This window comes from Scomber scombrus, chromosome 5, assembly GCF_963691925.1.
Source record: "Scomber scombrus chromosome 5, fScoSco1.1, whole genome shotgun sequence".
In the NCBI taxonomy this organism is placed as follows: domain Eukaryota; kingdom Metazoa; phylum Chordata; class Actinopteri; order Scombriformes; family Scombridae; genus Scomber; species Scomber scombrus.
In genome coordinates this window covers 31,343,810-31,363,907 of record NC_084974.1, presented here as the reverse complement: position 1 = coordinate 31,363,907, position 20,098 = coordinate 31,343,810, and the positions used below count along the sequence as shown (strand labels likewise).

General features: G+C 35.9%; 1 protein-coding gene across 1 annotated transcript in view; it reads left to right on the top strand.

Annotated features, from left to right (window-relative positions):
* Positions 1-20,098, top strand: part of LOC133979959 (NACHT, LRR and PYD domains-containing protein 5-like) — a 133,318-nt gene that overhangs the window by 46,317 nt on the left and 66,903 nt on the right. The window contains 5 exon segments of the mRNA XM_062418508.1: positions 4,578-4,751; positions 7,288-7,461; positions 8,413-8,586; positions 9,011-9,184; positions 18,452-18,625. Coding sequence (XP_062274492.1) covers positions 4,578-4,751; positions 7,288-7,461; positions 8,413-8,586; positions 9,011-9,184; positions 18,452-18,625 — 870 coding nt within the window.

Below are 20,098 nucleotides of genomic sequence, written 5' to 3'. Positions count from 1 at the left end.
TCTCTACTGTCTGACTCTTCTGCATGGAGGGTTCAGCTCCGCCTCTCCTGAGACAGAGAGAAGCAGCTAACGTTAGCCTCTGCTGCTATTTGCTGTCACTCCATTTTTTTATGGTGACAGCACTAAAGGTAAATATTGTAGATATATTGAACGTCCTTTTCCTCCTATTTTCCCAAAAATATATCCTGACATATTAGCTATCTTTGTAAACGTTGGGATCTTGAGTAGAATCTGAAATACATTTCTGTGGGTTTTTTAACTTGTGTTTGGCTGCACAACATGAGTTAGTATAGATGGAGTCAGTGGTGGAGCTGCAGAGTTTAAGAGGTGAAGTCACTACGTCTTTATTGAAGTAGCAGCATGTTGTCATTAATATTAATGAGAGCTCTTTTTCACTGTTTGTATTTGACAGTTTTTAACCTGCATCCTGTTGGGTTCAGCTGTTTGGAGTTTCCATTTTCTAAACTTCTACATTTAAACCTTCTTCAGCTCTGAACAGATTATGAAACACTGAATGATTTCAAGCATGAACTTTGTCTTCTAAAGTAACATCATTTATTCTTTATTCAGGTTGAATGACTGCAGTTTGTCAGAGATTAGCTGTGCTTCTTTGGTCTCAGCTCTGAAGTCCAACCCCTCCCATCTGAGAGATCTGGGGCTGAGAGGAAACAAGCTGCAGGATTCAGAAATGAAGCTTCTATGTGATTTTCTGAAGAGTCCAGACTGCAGACTGGAGGAACTGGGGTCAGTTCACTGACAGTCTGTTACTATTGTTGATTTTAATGTTTATCAACTAAACCTAATTTATGTACATTTATAACTTAAATCCATCCATTGTCTGCCACTTATTTGGGGCTTGATGCCACCGTGGCCCGGCCCCGGATAAGCGGCAGACAATGGATGAATAACTTACATCCTTGAACTGATTTTTCTGATTGTCATATTTATTTTTTACTGTACAGTTTAGTCTGTAGTTATAAATGAATGAGTCAAGTTATATCTTAAGAATCTGTGCAGCTTCTCCACTTGAAAGAGATAGATCATCTACTCAGAGTTTTTAACTGGATTTCACTCAATGACCAAACAGCTTTTCCTTTTTTTCTTCTTTTATTTGCAGGTGCAGTTTAGTTGACAGATGAATGACTTTAGTTGTATTTCATTAGTTTCATTAGGTGAAAAACCTTTAAACAAAGAAACACAGAAAAAGAAAATATTATAAATACTGTACATACTGTATATGCTATTGCAAATAAATACAATGAAATAAATATAAGAAGGAAAATATACACATTTGCAAATATTGTGAAACCCAAAGTGTCCTATTTCCTTTAACCCTTTAATGCATAAATTATGATAACCTCAGTCAGGATGTTTTCGTAAGTGTTTTATTTCTCTTCAGGCATGAGAAAAATATTTGAACTCTATTTTCTTTGTCATCCAATTACATTACATTATAATAACATAAATTAACTGATTTACAACTAAAAACCTTACTGCAGATGAAGTGGTAGTGTATGGGATGACGTACTAGTGTCCACTGTGGAGGCTGAAGTGCAACTATGCATCAAAATCCATCATCATGCATATATAAGAAAACATCTTCTGAATAGCTTTCCACTGTAGTGACACTATGCATGAAAGGGTTCAATTAAACATTAAGAGCAAATAAAGTTACTCACTGTCATTATTTATAAGCTTCACATCAGGTAATGAATTAATTCACTTTTTCTAAACTTCTACATTTAAACCTTCTTCAGCTCTGAACAGATTATGAAACACTGAATGATTTCAAGCATGAACTTTGTCTTCTAAAGTAACATCATTTATTCTTTATTCAGGTTGAATGACTGCAGTTTGTCAGAGATCAGCTGTGCTTCTCTGGCCTCAGCTCTGAAGTCCAACCCCTCGCTTCTGAAAGCGCTGTATCTGGATAGAAACAAGCTGCAGGATTCAGTAATGCAGCAGCTGTGTGATCTTCTGAAGAGTCCAGACTGCAGACTGGAGACTCTGGGGTCAGTTCACTAACAGTGTGTTACTATTGTTGATCTTAATGTTTAACAACTGAACCTAATTTATTTACATATATAACTTACATCCATGAAGTTATTTTTCTGATTGTCATCTTTATTTTTTTACTGTACAGTTTAGTTTAAAGTTATAAAATATGACTGATGGACTGTGAAAAATGTCCACTGTTTAAAGTAAAATAATATAATTTGTTATATAATTTATCGTTTTTGATAAAGAGTCACATCTGTATACAGATGATCGTCTCAACTAATATCTGTTTTAAATTGATCAACTTTACTTACTGAGGGAGAAGTTTACATTAATTTTAATTTGTTTCAACCTTCACAAAACACACACACACACACACACTCTCTTCATTTTTATATTACATTTTACCATCACTTTAATTGCTGTTCTTTAAATTTACACAACAAACTCAAACAGAACAAATATAATATACACACAGTCAAGTTATATCTTAAGAATCTGTGCAGCTTCTCCACTTGAAAGAGAAAGATCATCTACTCAGAGTTTTTAACTGGATTTCACTCAATGACCAAACAGCTTTTCCTTGTTTTATTATTTTATTTGCAGGTGCAGTTTAGTTGACAGATGAATGACTTTAGTTGTATTTCATTAGTTTCATTAGGTGAAAAACTTTTAAACAAAGAAAAACACAGAAAAAGAATTTATTATAAATACTGTACATACTGTATAAGCTATTGAAAATAAATACAATGAAATAAATATGAGCAGGAAAATATAAACATTTACAAATATTGTGAAACCCAAAGTGTCCTATTTCCTTTAACCCTTTAATGCATGAATTATGATAACCTCAGTCAGGATGTTTTATCTTAAGTGTTTTATTTCTCTTTAGGCATGAGAAAAATATTTGAACTCAATTTTCTTTTTCATCAAATTACATTACATTATAATAACATAAATTAACTGATTTACAACTAAAAACCTTACTGCAGATGAAGTGGTAGTGTATGGGATGACGTACTAGTGTCCACTGTGGAGGCTGAAGTGCAACTATGCATCAAAATCCATCATCATGCATATATAAGAAAACAGCTTCTGAATAGCTTTCCACTGTAGTGACACTATGCATGAAAGGGTTCAATTAAACATTAAGAGCAAATAAAGTTACTCACTGTCATTATTTATAAGCTTCACATCAAGTAAATAATTAATTTTACTACCTTTTAATGTTAACTGCATTTTAATATTAACTGAATTTTAACATTAATGTAAAAAAAAAAAAAAAAAATTCTGTCATATTCATTTAATTTAATATTTAAATTACACAATGTTTTAAACCAACCTTCCACACATGAATTAAAAAGTCCCCCATTAATAAATACAGTCACAATCAACAGATTGAGAAATAAAGCATCAAGTAAACCCTGGCATTTAAAGAGTTACATCATCAAGACACGCGTTACCAGGCAACCAACCACGTGGGTAACCAGCAGCAACAGTTGAGCTGCAGTAATAATTCAGTGCAGACAGTCTTTAAAAGTTATCCGTCTTACCGGCTGCCTCTCTGGTGTTTGTAGATGTTTCTGCTCTGCACAAACAGGCGAGCAAACAGTCTCTCTTCCTGACGCTGTGTCGTTGTCTTTTCACCTGCTCTGCTTCTGCAGGGACACTGTGTGCCGCTTTTTTTATGGTCCGTGCTGCACAGAGCGACTGTCAATGGTTCCTTCCGGCTGGCTCAACAGCCTGTGGATACTTGATATTTGTTTGTTTATTTGTTCATTTTTCCTCCAATTTATCCATTTAAACAGTTTATATTCCTTTAGGTTGGAGGTTTAGATTTCCTCTTTCTCTAGATTACACATACACACACACACACACACACACACACACACACACACACACACACACACACACACAAACACACACACTCACACACACTAAAACTCTTCATCTTAACATTAAATCTTAGCTTCACTTTAAATTTCATTCTTTAAATTTAAATAAAAACTCAAACAGTAACAAATATAATGTCCAGTATTTACTTGTTCCAACACTTTTATGAAGCTGTGCAGTGTTTATACTGACTGAAATATTTAAACTCAACATGCTGTGATTTTTTTATGGCGACACCATTAAATATAAATATTGTAGATATATTGAACATCCTTTTCCTCCTATTGTCCCAAAATCCATCCTGACATATTAGCTATCTTTGTAAACGTTGGAATCTTGAGTAGAATCTGAAATACATTTCTGTGGGTTTTTTAACTTGTGTTTGGCTGCACAACATGAGTTAGTATAGATGGAGTCAGTGGTGGAGCTGCAGAGTTTAAGAGGTGAAGTCACTACGTCTTTATTGAAGTAGCAGCATGTTGTCATTAATATTAATGAGAGCTCTTTTTCAATGTTTGTATTTGACAGTTTTTAACCTGCATCCTGTTGGGTTCAGCTGTTTGGAGTTTCCATTTTCTAAACTTCTACATTTAAACCTTCTTCAGCTCTGAACAGATTATGAAACACTGAATGATTTCAAGCATGAACTTTGTCTTCTAAAGTAACATCATTTATTCTTTATTCAGTTTGAAGGACTGCAGTTTGTCAGAGATCAGCTGTGTTTCTCTGGTCTCAGCTCTGAAGTCCAACCCCTCCCATCTGAGAGGGCTGGTTCTGAGTAACAACAAGCTGCAGGATTCAGTAATGAAGCTACTGTGTGACTTTCTGGAGAGTCCAGACTGCAGACTGAAGACTCTGGGGTGAGTTCACGGACAGTCTGTTACTATTGTTGATCTTAATGTTTAACAACTGAATCTAATTCATGTATATATATAACTTACATCCATTAAGTTATTTATCTGATTTTCATATTTATTTTTACCGTACAGTTTAGTCTGTAGTTATAAGAGATGACTAATTCTTAAATAAACTGTAGAAAATGTTCAGTTAGTTGTTAAAGTAAATTAATAATAATTTGTTATATAATTCATAATTTTTGATTAAGAGTCACATCTTTATCAAGAAGATCTTCTCAACTAATATCTGTTTTAAACAGATCATTTTACTTTCTGAGGGAGAAATATTTTCTAAGTTTACATTAATTTTAATGTGTTTCATTAATAATGTTTGTTTACTGAAAGTCATCCTTCACAACACACACACACACACACACACACACACACACACACACACACACACACACACACACACACAGTCAAGTTATATCTTAAGAATCTGTGCAGCTTCTCCACTTGAAAGAGATAGATCATCTACTCAGAGTTTTTAACTGGATTTCACTCAATGACCAAACAGCTTTTCCTTTTTTCTTCTTTTATTTGCAGGTGCAGTTTAGATGACAGATGAATGACTTTAGTTGTATTTCATTAGTTTCATTTGGTGAAAAACCTTTAAACAAAAAACCCATAAAATGAATATATTATAAATACTGTACATACTGTATATGCTTTTGCAAATAAATACAATGAAATAAATATAAGCAGGAAAATATACACATTTGCAAATGTTGTGAAACCCAAACTGTCCTATTTCCCTTAACCCTTTAATGCATGAATTATGATAACCTCAGTCAGGATGTTTTATCTTAAGTATTTTATTTCTCTTTAGGCATTAGAAAAATATCTGAACTCTATTTTCTTTTTCATCAAATTACATTACATTATAATAACATAAATTAACTGATTTACAACTAAAAACCTTACTGCAGATGAAGTGGTAGTGTATGGGATGACGTACTAGTGTCCACTGTGGAGGCTGAAGTGCAACTATGCATCAAAATCCATCATCATGCATATATAAGAAAACAGCTTCTGAATAGCTTTCCACTGTAGTGACACTATGCATGAAAGGGTTCAATTAAACATTAAGAGCAAATAAAGTTACTCACTGTCATTATTTATAAGCTTCACATCAGGTAAAGAATTCATTTTACTACCTTTTAATGTTTACTGCATTTTAATATTAACTGAATTTTAACATGAATGTAACATTTTACTGTTATATTCATTTAATTTAATGTTTAAATAACACAATGTTTTAAACCAACCTTCCACACATGAATTAAAAAGTCCCCCATTAATAAATACAGTCTCAATGAACAGATTGAGAAATAAAGCATCAAGTAAACCCTGGCATTTAAAGAGTTACATCATCAAGCCACGCGTTACCAGGCAACCAACCACGTGGTTAACCAGCAGCAACAGTTGAGCTGCAGTAATAATTCATTGCAGACAGTCTTTAAAAGTTAGCCGTCTTACCGGCTGCCTCTCTGGTGTTTGTAGATGTTTCTGCTCTGCACAAACAGGCGAGCAAACAGTCTCTCTTCCTGACGCTGTGTCGTTATCTTTTCACCTGCTCTGCTTCTGCAGGGACGCTGTGTGCCGCTCTTCTTTGGTCCGTGCTGCACAGAGCGACTGTCAATGGTTCCTTCCGGCTGGCTCAACAGCCTGTGCATACTTGATATGTGTTTGTTTATTTGTTCATTTATCCTCCAATTTATCCATTTAAACAGTTTATATTCCTTTAGGTTGGAGGTTTAGATTTCCTCTTTCTCTAGTTTACACATACACACACACACACACACACACACACACACACACACACACACACACACACACACACACACACACACACACTAAAACTCTTCATCTTAACATTAAATCTTAGCTTCGCTTTAAATTTCATTCTTTAAATTTAAATAAAAACTCAAACAGTAACAAATATAATATCCAGTATTTACTTGTTCCAACACTTTTATGAAGCTGTGCAGTGTTTATACTGACTGAAATATTTAAACACATGCTGTGATTTCTTTATGGCGACACTATTAAATATAAACATTGTAGATATATTGAACATCCTTTTCCTTGTATTTTCCCAAAATCCATCCTGACATATTAGCTATCTTTGTAAAAGTTGGGTGATTCTTGAGTAGAATCTGAAATACATTTCTGTGGGTTTTTTTTAACTTGTGTTTGGCTGCACAACATGAGTTTGTATAGATGGAGTCAGTGGTGGAGCTGCAGAGTTTAAGAGGTGAAGTCACTACGTCTTTATTGAAGTAGCAGCATGTTGTCATTCATATTAATGAGAGCTCTTTTTCACTGTTTGTATTTGACCGTTTTTAACCTGCATCCTGTTGGGTTCAGCTGTTTGGAGTTTCCATTTTCTAAACTTCTACATTTAAACCTTCTTCAGCTCTGAACAGATTATGAAACACTGAATGATTTCAAGCATGAACTTTGTCTTCTAAAGTAACATCATTTATTCTTTATTCAGATTGGAGGACTGCAGTTTGTCAGAGATCAGCTGTGCTTCTCTGGTCTCAGCTCTGAAGTCCAACCCCTCCCATCTGAAGCTTCTTAATCTGTGTAACAACAAGCTGCAGGATTCAGTAATGAAGCTTCTGTGTGATTTTCTTGAGAGTCCAGACTGTAAACTGGAGGATTTGGAGTAAGTTCACTGACAGTCTGTTACTATTGTTGATCTTAATGTTTAACAACTGAAAGTTATTTTTATATTTTCATATTTATTTTTACTGTACGGTTTAGTCTGCAGTTATAAAAGACGACTGATTCTTGAAGAAACTATAGAAAATGTTCACTGTTAGTAGTTAAAATAAATGAATGTTTATAATTTTTGGTAAGGAGTCACATTTATTTACAGAAGATCCTCTCAACTAATATCTATTTTAAAATTAACTTTACTTTCTGAAGGAGAAATATTTTCTAAGTTTACATTAATTTTAATGAGCTTTCATTAATTGTGTTTTATTGATATTGAAAGGGTTCAAACTCTTCTCTTGAAATCATTTTCCAGGACATTTTCAGCTGCTATTCATCTTTCATTATTTCTTTTATCACTATTATAGTTTTTATGTTTTATTCTTTATCTCGTATTATTTTATCTACACATTTTATAGCTCAGTGTGCATTAGTTACCAAATACATTTCTACTTTAGTTGTTTTTCAATCAAACTGTAAAGCACTCTGAATTGCATTAGATTTGTTTGAAAGTTGCTTTATAAAGAAAATGTGTCTGATTGATAGCTGTGATGCTAATTTCTCCATGTTTCACATTCATTTATGCTAACAACATTAGCAATAAGAACCCTTCTAGACCGTTTACGTTCACTCACAAGGCAGAGACAAGCAGAGGGAGGAGAAATCATTTATCAGGATGTTTTCTCTCGTTTTCCATGACTGGAAAATTGGTCAATCATGTTCTAGGTTTTCCAGGACGCGTGGGAAACCTGATTGATCCTTCAGAACACACACACACACACACACACACACACACACACACACACACACACACACACACACACACACACACAGAAAACCTGAATTCATCTGATTTGACTATAAAATACATTTTTATATCCATCATTTATTCTTTATTCAGATTGGAGGACTGCAGTTTGTCAGAGATCAGCTGTGATTCTCTGGTCTCAGCTCTGAAGTCCAACCCATCACATCTGAGAGAGCTGAATCTGGGAGGAAACAAGCTGCAGGATTCAGGGATGAAACTACTGTGTGACTTTATTAAGAGTCCAGACTGCAGACTGGAGGCTCTGATGTAAGACAACATTATTACTTCTGGTTTTCATGAAATGTGTTTGTTTACTGATATTGATTCTTCAGAACACACACACACACACACACACACACACACACACACACACACACACACACACACACACCCACACACAAACACACACACACACACACACACACACACATATCAATGCAGGTATTAAAACATTATTCATGACTCAGTGACATGAATATGTGTCTGAATGTTATGGAGACATTTGGATGATGTCTGTAGAAGGCTGACATTATGATGATCCACAATAACACAATGAAAAAGTCACTCTGCTCATTTTAGAGAAAAACTCATTGATTAGGATATAGTAATATTTAATTACACATTTAAAACCTGAATTCATCTGATTGGATTATAAATTATTTTTTATCTACATCATTTATTCTTTATTCAGGTTGGATAGCTGCAGTTTGTCAGAGATCAGCTGTGCTTCTCTGGTCTCAGCTGTGAAGTCTAACCCCTCCCATCTGAGAGAGCTGATTCTGGGAGGAAACAAGCTGCAGGATTCAGGGATGAAACTACTGTGTGACTTTCTGGAGAGTCCAGACTGCAGACTGGAGGATCTGAGGTAAGACACCATTATTACTTCTGTGCTGACATTAATAAGATGTGACAGTTGTGATGACACTAAACTGCAGACATAAAGCTGATATTAGGCTGATCCACACTGAGTATATTAATGATAAAGTCTATTTTCTTCATCAGTGGTTTAGTCCATCAGCTGTGTGAGATTAATGTTGAGCTGCACATTTAAAACCTTTATATAACAAGAAGAATTCAACACTGGATAATTCACTCTGAACCTCTTCATCTCTTTTTTTCTTTTATATTTAAAAGTTTTAACCTGCTTCCTGTTGGGTTCAGGTGTTTGGAGTTTCCATCTTTTAAACTTGAGAGCTAGACAAAAAAATACTTCATCTGATTAATCGTGATTCTTATTTGAATGATAAATAATCGATTGTTGAAATCCAGAGATGGATCTTTGCATTTACACCTTTACTCAGTAAATGTGAACATGTGCACTGTGTTGTGTGTCTGCAGTGGTTACTTGTTGTAAATGGTTCAGTTACAGCAGCATGATGAGTAAAATGTCTGCTGGGTGGAAATCCAGTTATTACAACATGCACTTAAATGTTATTTTAAGTTAAAAAGCAACATAGATGCTAGCTGCTATATTAGCTGCCTAGAGCCGTGGTCTCCAGGATAGCTCTTATGTTTATTAAATATAATGATGAAGCCCTTGGAAGTGATACAGGTCTTTCATTATTATTGTTCAACTGTAGGGCTGCACAATTAATCACATTTTAATCACGATCTCGATTTTTGCTTCCCACGATCAAATTAATGTGATCGAGCGATATTGAAAATGCGTCCTCTGTCCATAGAGCGCCCCGCATCAAAGCATTTATTCCACTGCAAAGCAAATCAAGCGCTCCTTAAACCACTGTCTGATCTGAGCCTGTGTGAGCCAATCAGAGCTGCTCCCTGCACCGCGCAGCCTGAAGTTTCTTGGTTGCAGTCTGAAAGAGTAACGCATGAAAAATACATCAGCAGAGGGTGAGGAGTCTTTCCCTCGAAGTGGATCATCATGCTTTGTCTGGAAATGACCCATACTGAAAAAGTGAACACATTGTCAGAAATGTATGCAAATGTGTCAAGAGAAAAAAAAAAGAAAGTTCATATTTTTAATATATTTGCAAAAACGTGTTAGATGTGTTTTCACTTTGTCAGTATGGCTTATTGAGTGTAGACTGATGGAGAACATATTTATTCAACATTAAATTGACACTATAACATTATACAGTATGTAATAATAGAGGAAGGGGTCTGAATACTTTCTGAAGTGACTGTTCATAGCTAAATACCACTGGATGGACACAGCAAACATTATGACGTCATAGCAGGAAACTGACAGGTGTATTAATGATTGAGCCTTCCACTTAGAGAGGTCTGCTATTGATTCTGGTTTCACTCTGAGAGCAACATTAACAGGTTATATCTAGAAATGTTTTAGTGCTTTAGTAATTTAACTACTGGTTGAACAGTGATGACACCCACAAAACACAGGAAATACATTTTACCAGTTAATAAATGTTTGAAACAAACCATCAAAAAGACTAATGTCCATATTTCAGCTCTGAAACAAAGAAAGCAGAAGTGATTATCTAAGTTCAACTAGTTTATTACTGAGGAACATATAAATACTGTTTCACTAAATATATGTTTCTACATCGTTTCTTCTAATAACTAAACTAACTGTCTGCTGATCAATAAAAGACTTCCAGATGTCTTAGAAGTGGATCAGGATCAGAGTTGATTTATTATACAGATGGAAATAAAGAAGATCTCTCATTAAGACTTTTTAAACTGAACCAACTATATAAATAAAATCAAATATATATATATAATTATATATTATTTATATATTAATATAAATCAATATATGGGCTACTAAAACTCAGCATACAGAATGGCAACATGAGATATATGTATACTTGTATAATAGGAATATGACTAATATAATACAATTATTTAAATTATTACATGTTTAGTTTAAACAAGTAATAATTAGTCATATTCCTATTATAAAAGTGACATCTATTTGCAATTTTAAAAAAGCTGCAATATTTCCCTTTACAAATATACATCAAGAAATGCTGCATGTTGAAATCCCCACCTTCTAGAGAACACTAGACTACTGTGGAGGTTTACATGGAGGACAGAGATAAAAAATCATCTATGTAAAAAAATATGATGAAATCAATAAAAATATTTATTAAATGATTAAATGATAAGGATTAACAATAACAATACATATAAAGTATATATATATAAAGAATAAGAATAAAGCGCAGTCATAGGGATGGGACTTCAGGTCTGAGGACTGGTAATGGTTTACCTCACAAGTGAGGTAAGGGGTAAGAGAGAGAGATATAGAGTGGGTTAGTATTGCTATGAGTTTCATGATGGTTAGTATTAATAAGTGTATGAATGGTACTATATAGTGTTATACTATAGAGAGAAAAGGTAAGAGGGGGAGTTGAGAGAGAGAGAGAGAGATAGGGAGACACAATATGCACACTGAAGGCATGATGCCACCAAGCTGTAAAATGAATGAGTAGCTAGTAGCCTAGCCGTGATACACAACTAAGCTGCACGATTAAGTCGTTTTTCGAAGAGAAAAGCTGGATTTATTGTACAGATGGAAATAAAGAAGATCTCTCATTAAGACGTTTTAAACTGAAGCAACTAAAGCAGCATGAAGCTGCTGCTGTGTGTTAAACAGCAGGCAGGTGTTTCAGATTCAGAGGTTTGAGGCTGAGCTGCAGGGTTGAGTGGAGGAGTGTGAGGAAGTTTATTAGTGCTGTTGAACGTAACCGCTGTAAAACAATCAGAAAATAACGTTTTATTGATCTGATTCACCGACTTTCTTACTGTCAGCGCTCCCTCTCTTCATTCACTCTCTAGCTCGCTCGCCCACAGCTAACACAACAGCGTCCTGTAGCCGCTTACTGACGGAGCAACCCCCCCCAGTGGTTCCCATTAACTACATAGACTGTGGCGGCCCTCCATAATCTAATTTGTGCCTCCACAGTCTCATAGTGAGCTGAACACGTCTGTACACTCTCCAAAACGTTCAGTAAAGCATCTCACTCTGCACCAGAGCTGCTCTGCCCTTTGTTTCACAGCTGAAATATGGACATTAGTCTTTTTTTGATGGTTTGTTTCAAACATTTATTAACTGGTAAAATGTATTTCCTGTGCTTTGTGGGTGTGACCTTTTACTGTGTCATCAATGTTCAACCAGGAGTTCAATTATTAAAGCACTAAATAGTTTAGAACACAATTTATTTCTTTTTAAATAGATGTAAGCTCTTAATGTTGCTCTCAGAGTGAACCAGAATGATGCATTTGACTTAAAAACGTGCCCCGGACCCCCCTAGAGGGTCGGACTGAGGTCTCACCACCATAGTCTCTCAAGATTCAGTGTCCAGACCTTTTATACAGTGAGGAGGAATAAAGTAGTAATATTCCTGCATTGAACAGACTGAGAGCAGAGGAGAGCGACGGGACGAGAAGTGACAGCAAACAGCAGCAGAGGCTAACGTTAGCTGCTCCTCTCTGTCTCAGCGGGGCGGAGCTGAGCCTCCGTACAGCAGAGACAGAGACGCTGGGAAATGATCACAACTTCAGTAATTTAACAATATAATCACACAAAAGAAGATAACTAGTCCTATATCACTCAGCCCTAAAACAACGTAACGTTTTGGAGAGTGTACAGACGTGTTCAGCTCACTGTGAGACTGTGGAGGCACAAATTAGACGATGGAGGGCCGCCAGTCTATATAATGAATGTAAACACTGTGTTAGAGTCCTACAGACACCACTGCAGCTCCACACCTCCCCTCAGCACACACACTGGTTTTACTGCTTCATTTCAAAGTTAAAAAACTCATATTTATGTGAGTGTGTTCAGTGGCTGAATATGTGAAGCAGCGTCATAGATTTGTAAAGAGGACACAGGAAGTAGCAGGCGGGCGTCTTAAATACTATTAGCTTAACTGAGTGTACATTAACCATGGTGCCTCACTAAGGACATTTTTGGCTTTTCATTTTTAATTTTCTTGATCATTTGGGCTGTGTTCATGCTTATGGCATCACATTCTCCAAGGTCTTTTAATATATATATTTTTATTTTAATCAATCACTTATAATAGATCTATAATACACTGTATAAACTCAATTGTTCCTCTGGGATGCTTAGGGACAAAAACGTCTCCATTATAACTGTGTGTGTGTGTGTGTGTGTGTGTGTGTGTGTGTGTGTCTTACAGGTCTGCATTTAGAGCATTATGTGTAAATCTCTCTCACACACAACCACTTTCACGCATGCACAGTTCATCAGACTCAGTATAATATAATATATAACACTTCAAATGTGCTTTATACATTTACTGTATAAGTTTGTGAGCTTTGAAGGTGTGTGAGATTTAGACATAATGCTATAAATTAGGGCTGGGTAAAAATATCGATTCATCAATGCATTACAATATATTTTTTCCCAATTCAATATCGATTCATTAAATCCTCTGAATCGATTCAAGCCCCTGGCCAGTGGGGGGCGCAGTGAGCAACACCTTTGTGTGATTCGTGTTGTACGGACGGAGGCAGCACTCGACCAAACAACAACAACAACAACAACATGGCAACCGTAGCAAACTTGTTGAAGGCATAGATATATATATAGAACACTAAATGTCTCATGGCGGCCATCTTGCTAAGGGCAGCTCTCTCACCTTAACATTGTGTTAGTAGTGATACATGTACTTTTTAAATAACCATAACTTGCTCGATTTTCAAACGGTTTGGTTTGTTATAAACTTCAGGGATGTAGTTATGACACTACATACGTGTGAATAATTATGTTATGTTCTAAAACATAGAATAATGTTCTAAAATAGGTACAAGATTTCCCTTTACAAATATACATCAAGAAAGGCTGCATGTTAAAATCCCCACCCTGTACAGAGATGTATTTATGTAATTATAACCATGGGTTTTCATATGAAATTAACATTAAACAGAACAGATAGGTGCAATAAATACACACATGCACAAGGTATTTATGTTAAATCAATATGGGCTACTAAAACGTACAGAATGGCAACATGAGATATATGTGTACTTTTATAATAGGAATATGACTAATATAATACAATAATTTAAATTATTACATGTTTAGTTTAAACAAGTAATAATTCAAATTATAATAATTCATAACCAATAATAATTCATAATTCATATTCCTATTATAAAAGTGACATCTATTTGCAATTTTAAAAAGGTGCAACATTTCCCTACAAATATACATCAAGAAATGCTGCATGTTGAAATCCCCACCTTCCAGAGCTGGGGACTCGGACTCGCGACTCTGACTCGAGTTGCACTTAAGTCTCACTAAACTGTGACTTTGGACTCGACCTCAAAAGACTTCAGACTTGACTTCGACTCGAGACTCGCGAACCACCTTTATTTCATGTTATTATTATTATTCTCATTATTTATCTGTCATTCATCTTTTTGTATGATCTCTGGCTCTGAGCTAGATGTAAACACCAACGTCATGCCACGCGCATGCGCCATGTGTGAAGCGCGCATCTTCAGTATCAGACATTGACAATGGCGAGTGCGACAAGTTCAGCAGGAGTGCCTCAGATCATTACGTTTGGATACAATGCCTTCACACTCCCGTTTTTCCCTGGTTCTCCCATATTTCGAAACCATCTCCCGCCGCCCTCCCGTCATTTCTCCTGTAATTTACAAGCCCCAAATTTGTTTGTTAATAATAATAAGAAGCGCACAATAGCAAAGGTTTTATTTTGAAAGCTCAGACAGGAAACCACCGCAACTCCGTTATTTAGTGCCACTAACTTAGTGGCTCCGCTACTAATTATTAAAAAACACAACGTTGCGTCAACTATGGTCATTTTATATATATATATTTTATAATATCCCCACACATTCCCTGCTGTGTGTTGTGTTAAGCAGCAGATAAAAGGCAGCTTGGAGAAAAAAATAATGAACATATGTTTGTACCACAGTGTTAAACTGCAGTGTTTCTGTGATGTTCATGTTTTGTTCATTTTGTTGTATTTTACAACATTGTTAAAATAATTATTTTATGGTTGAAGAAAATACAGTTATGGAATTGAAATAATTCTTAGTGTATGTTTCTTCACATCACATTGCAGTAGATTCTCTATAGTGAACCTACAATTGGTACATTTTCATACTGTCCTATATCAAGGTCTAGGTCAAGGTAATAGCCGAAGGTAGATTTGGTTACAGTTTCAGGAGAGGGCATCTCAACATACAAACAGATACATACATACAAACTTCAGTGACAGCAGACAGTTAAAACACCACAAAAACAGACATGGGCAGGTGCTCGCAAGGCTAACTGATCAGGATGAAGGATTGTACAGCTCTAAGGTCAGAATTTGAATTTGATTTAGTGTTGGCGAGAGACTTGAGACTTGACTCGGACTCTTGACCAGAGACTTGAGACTTGACTTGGACTTGACCCTCAAAGACTTGAGACTTGACTTGGACTTGACCCTCAAAGACTTGAGACTTGACTTGGACTCTAGCTCAAAGACTTGAGACTTGACTTGGACTTGTAAAAAATGACTTGTGAACAGCTCTGCCACCTTCTAGAGAGAACTAGACTACTGTGGAGGTATACATGGAGGACAGAGATAAAAAATCATCTATGTAAAAAATTATGATGAAATCAATAAAAATATTTATTAAATGATTAAATGATAAGGATTAACAATAACAATATATATAAAGTATATATATATTAAGAATAAAGGGCAGTCATAAGGATGGGACTTCAGGTGCCAATCCCTATGTTCAGTATTTCTCTTTAGATGTAAAAGCAAGTCAGCACAAAAAAGTTGTCTCAACTTAAATCTATACAATCACTCAGTATGTATCCTCTGATATTTTAAAAACACAATATAACATGTTGTCTCAACTAATTCAGTTACAAAAAGTTGCCCCAACAATATAAAGTTAAGTCAACATTAATCAAGTTGACGTTTGATGTTTGCTCATAATGTACTCAGAGACATTTACTAAAGGTCAGCCAATCAAATGTGACCTATGTAGTAGCTAACAGAGCATTATGGAGAGAGATTAGAAGAGATGTGTTTTAATATCAGTGGGCAACAACTTTGTTTCCATGTCCAGAACAATGTGTCTGAGCTCTGATTCATTTAAAACCATCTTTGTAATCTTTAATGAATATTATTTATCACATTACAAGAAAAAAAACAAAGCAAACAGCAAATATTGACAGTCCATGTGTTGCTTTATGGCAGGGGTGTCCAAACTTTTTTCACTGAGGGCCATATACAGCAAAATATACGAGGGGCTGGGCCACTTACTAGAGGTGAGGTATATAGCCTCACATCTATTGTATTAAAGTAAGAAAAATCCTTTAAAAGTTGGTCAAATTTGCTATATTGTTGAATATATTTACAGAAAAAATCAGCCGTCATCACAGCTTTCCATAAATGGATTTTTATTGATTTATTCAGAAAAAGGGTTGGTAGCTAATTCTCAGAACAGCAGCCTCAGATTTCTTCTTAGTCATGATGGTGATCCCATTCACAGTACAGCGAAAGAAAAAATAAAGGGGAAAATGGGATGGGTACCAGGGTTTCCCACAGAAAATGTGGTCTTACTAAGAGGTGGTGGTGTACTTGGGTGCATTATATTGAAAGGTGTTCCTAATATTTTGCCCTCCTCATGTATGTTGATGGAATGGACAAAATATTAAGAACACCATTCAATATAATGCATCCTAATACACCTCAATCACTCAATAATGAACATAAAGCAGAATTTTCACCTTCTTGTAAAAAAAATGTAGTATAAGCTTCATAAATGTAGAATTTATAGCAGAGCTGCTGTATTGGATTAAATTAGATTACACAGGTTAGGCCAGTGAGTATCTTATATAGTTAACTCATTCTCTGAACTATATTTTATAGTAATTACAAGTTATATAGTATTATACAGTTAAGTAGTGATATTCAGCTTCAGTAGCATCACGTTTTTGTTGAATCTGCCTCACTCTCTCTCTTCAGGTCTGCTGAATGAGAAAGCCTGAAACGTGTTGCTATAGTAACGTCACAGTTACCTGTCTGAGGATTAACGTTGTTAATGATGACATCACATGGCGCTGTTTTCATTAGTTTTTCTGAGCAGGTTCTCCCTCAGATGATGTAGATTTGTTTTAACCAGCGGTCTGTGTTTGTTTCCTTAAACTTAGTATCACTGTTAGCGTTCCTGTGTTATGCTAGCGGGAGGTACAGCGAGAGCTACAGATGTGTTCAGGGTCGAAGTCAGACAGTCGGACATAGCGGTTCCGGCCAGTCGTCCTGCAGTAAACACCGCTGCAGACGTTGGTTGAACATTAATATACATCGCTGTAAATGTGTGCGGGAATATAAGTGTTGGATTTGCGGGAATCAATTAAATTGTGCGCAATACCTACAATCCCGCGCTGAAATTCAGGCCCTGATCATATATATATATTTATTTTTGTTTTTTATTTTTTACTTTTTTAAGACGTTAGTTAAGGCGGCAGGCGTGTGTTGCTAAGGCGGCCGCCTTAACTGTAAAGTGCTGTGGGAAACCCTGGGTACATTTCAAGCTTGTTATTTAAGTTATTATGCTTAATAACACACGGATACTGTGTAATATATTTTTAACTCACCTAAAACGGGAACGGCATTGCACTCAGTGGGAGCATTGATGCTGCGTTTTGGACTCAAGGATGGCTGGAAGGTCAGGAGTAAACTTGGTGGTTGAGATGCAAAGCAGTGCGGGCCATATTCTATTCTAATTATAAAATTTCCTGCGGGCCAATTAAAAATGGACTGCGGGCCGCAGTTGGCCCGCGGGCCGTAGTTTGGACACCCCTGCTTTATGGGATAGCACTTATATTCTTAAATGATGAAGCCCTTGCAAATAATATATTTCATTATTATTGGTCAACTTTTTTGCTTAAGAGGTGAAGTCACTGTCTTTATTGAAGTAGCAGCATGTTGTCATTAATATTAATGAGAGCTCTTTTTCACTGTTTGTATTGGACAAATTGTATTTTAACCTCCATCCTGTTGGGTTCAGCTGTTTGGAGTTTCCATTTTCTAAACTTCTACATTTAAACCTTCTTCAGCTCTGAACAGATTATGAAACACTGAATGATTTCAAGCATGAACTTTGTCTTCTAAACTAACATCATTTATTCTTTATTCAGAGTGTGGCGCTGCAGTTTGTCAGAGATCAGCTGTGCTTCTCTGGTCTCAGCTCTGAAGTCCAACCCCTCCCATCTGAGAGAGTTGCATCTATGGGGAAACAAGCTGCAGGATTCAGGAGTGGATCTACTGTGTGACTTTCTGAAGAGTCCAGACTGCAGACTGGAGGGTCTTGGGTGAGTTCACTGACAGTGTGTTTATTATAATTAATGTTAATGATTAACAACTGAATCTAATTTCTGTACATATATAACTTACATCCATTAAGTTACCTTTCTGATTGTCATATTTATTTTTTTACTTTACAGTTTAGTCGGTAGTTATAAAAGATGACTGATTTTTAAATAAATTGTAGAAAAGGTCTACTGTTAGTTGTTAAAGGAAATTGATGTCAATACATTTTGGTAAAGGGTCACATCTGTATACAGAAGATCGTCTCAACTGATGTTTTAAGATGGGTCTGTCAAACAATTATAATGTGATTAATCACATTTTTTTATCACTTTTAAAATTATCTTATTTTGCATTTCACAACAGTTTTTAGTCCATATTAACAATTAAAGCAATTCTTACCAGTGTATCTTGATTGGGAATCAAATGAACGCAAAGAAAGTTACTTTATGAATGTTGACTTTTTATTTATTTCAAATTTAAAAAAAGAAGTGCAATGAGCCTGAGGTAACAATGTCTACTTCAAACATATAGAAAAGAAATGCTACGATGCTCCATTATCTTTGAGTTCAGATGAAAACTGAGGAAAACTTCCACATTGAGAAATGTGCAGCAGTGAACGACACTCTGCAGAAACATGAGCAGCACTTCTCTGAAGCTGCAGAGCGATGGGACATTGAAGTTACAGACAGTGCAGGAATATGACAGCAGCAGCAAGACTCCTCCATACCAACACATGCTGTGAACTGTGCACAGTTTACACAGTCAGTCTGTGACAGTGCTTTAGAGTCAGTGAGTCAGAGAGCAGCATGATTAACAGCATCACCCCCCCCCCCCCCCCCAAAAAAAAAAAAAAAAAAAACGACGTTAACGCTGACAGGTCTAGTTTTAAATTGATCAAGTTTACTTGTTGAAGGAGAAATATTTTCTATATTTAAATTAATTGTAATGTGTTTTTATGAATTGTGTTGTTTTTTGTTTTTTTTACTGATATTGATCCTCCAGAACACACACACACACACACACAGGTACACAGATAGATCATTTAAGACTTCTGATTGACCATAAATACATTTTTATCTCCATCATTTATTCTTTTTTCAGATTGTATGAATGCGGTTTGTCAAAGACCAGCTGTGCTTCTCTGGTCTCAGCTCTGAAGTCCAACCCCTCCCATCTGAGAGAGCTGGATCTGAGAAAAAATAACCTGAAGGATTCAGACATGAAGCAGCTGTCTGATCTTCAGAAGAGTCCAGACTGCAGACTGGAGACTCTGAGGTCAGTAGAGAGTTGGAGTCAGTCTGTGCTGGTTTCAGCAGTTTAGTATTAAACACAGTCAGTATCAATGCAAAGATCCAGTATTTCCTGGTGAACCTCCAACCTTCTCAGTGCTGCTTTCCTCAGTGAAGCTGTGAGAGGAGAATGGTGACAGGCTTCAGGATTGGACAGAAAGACACACAGAGAGAGAACAGTCAGCC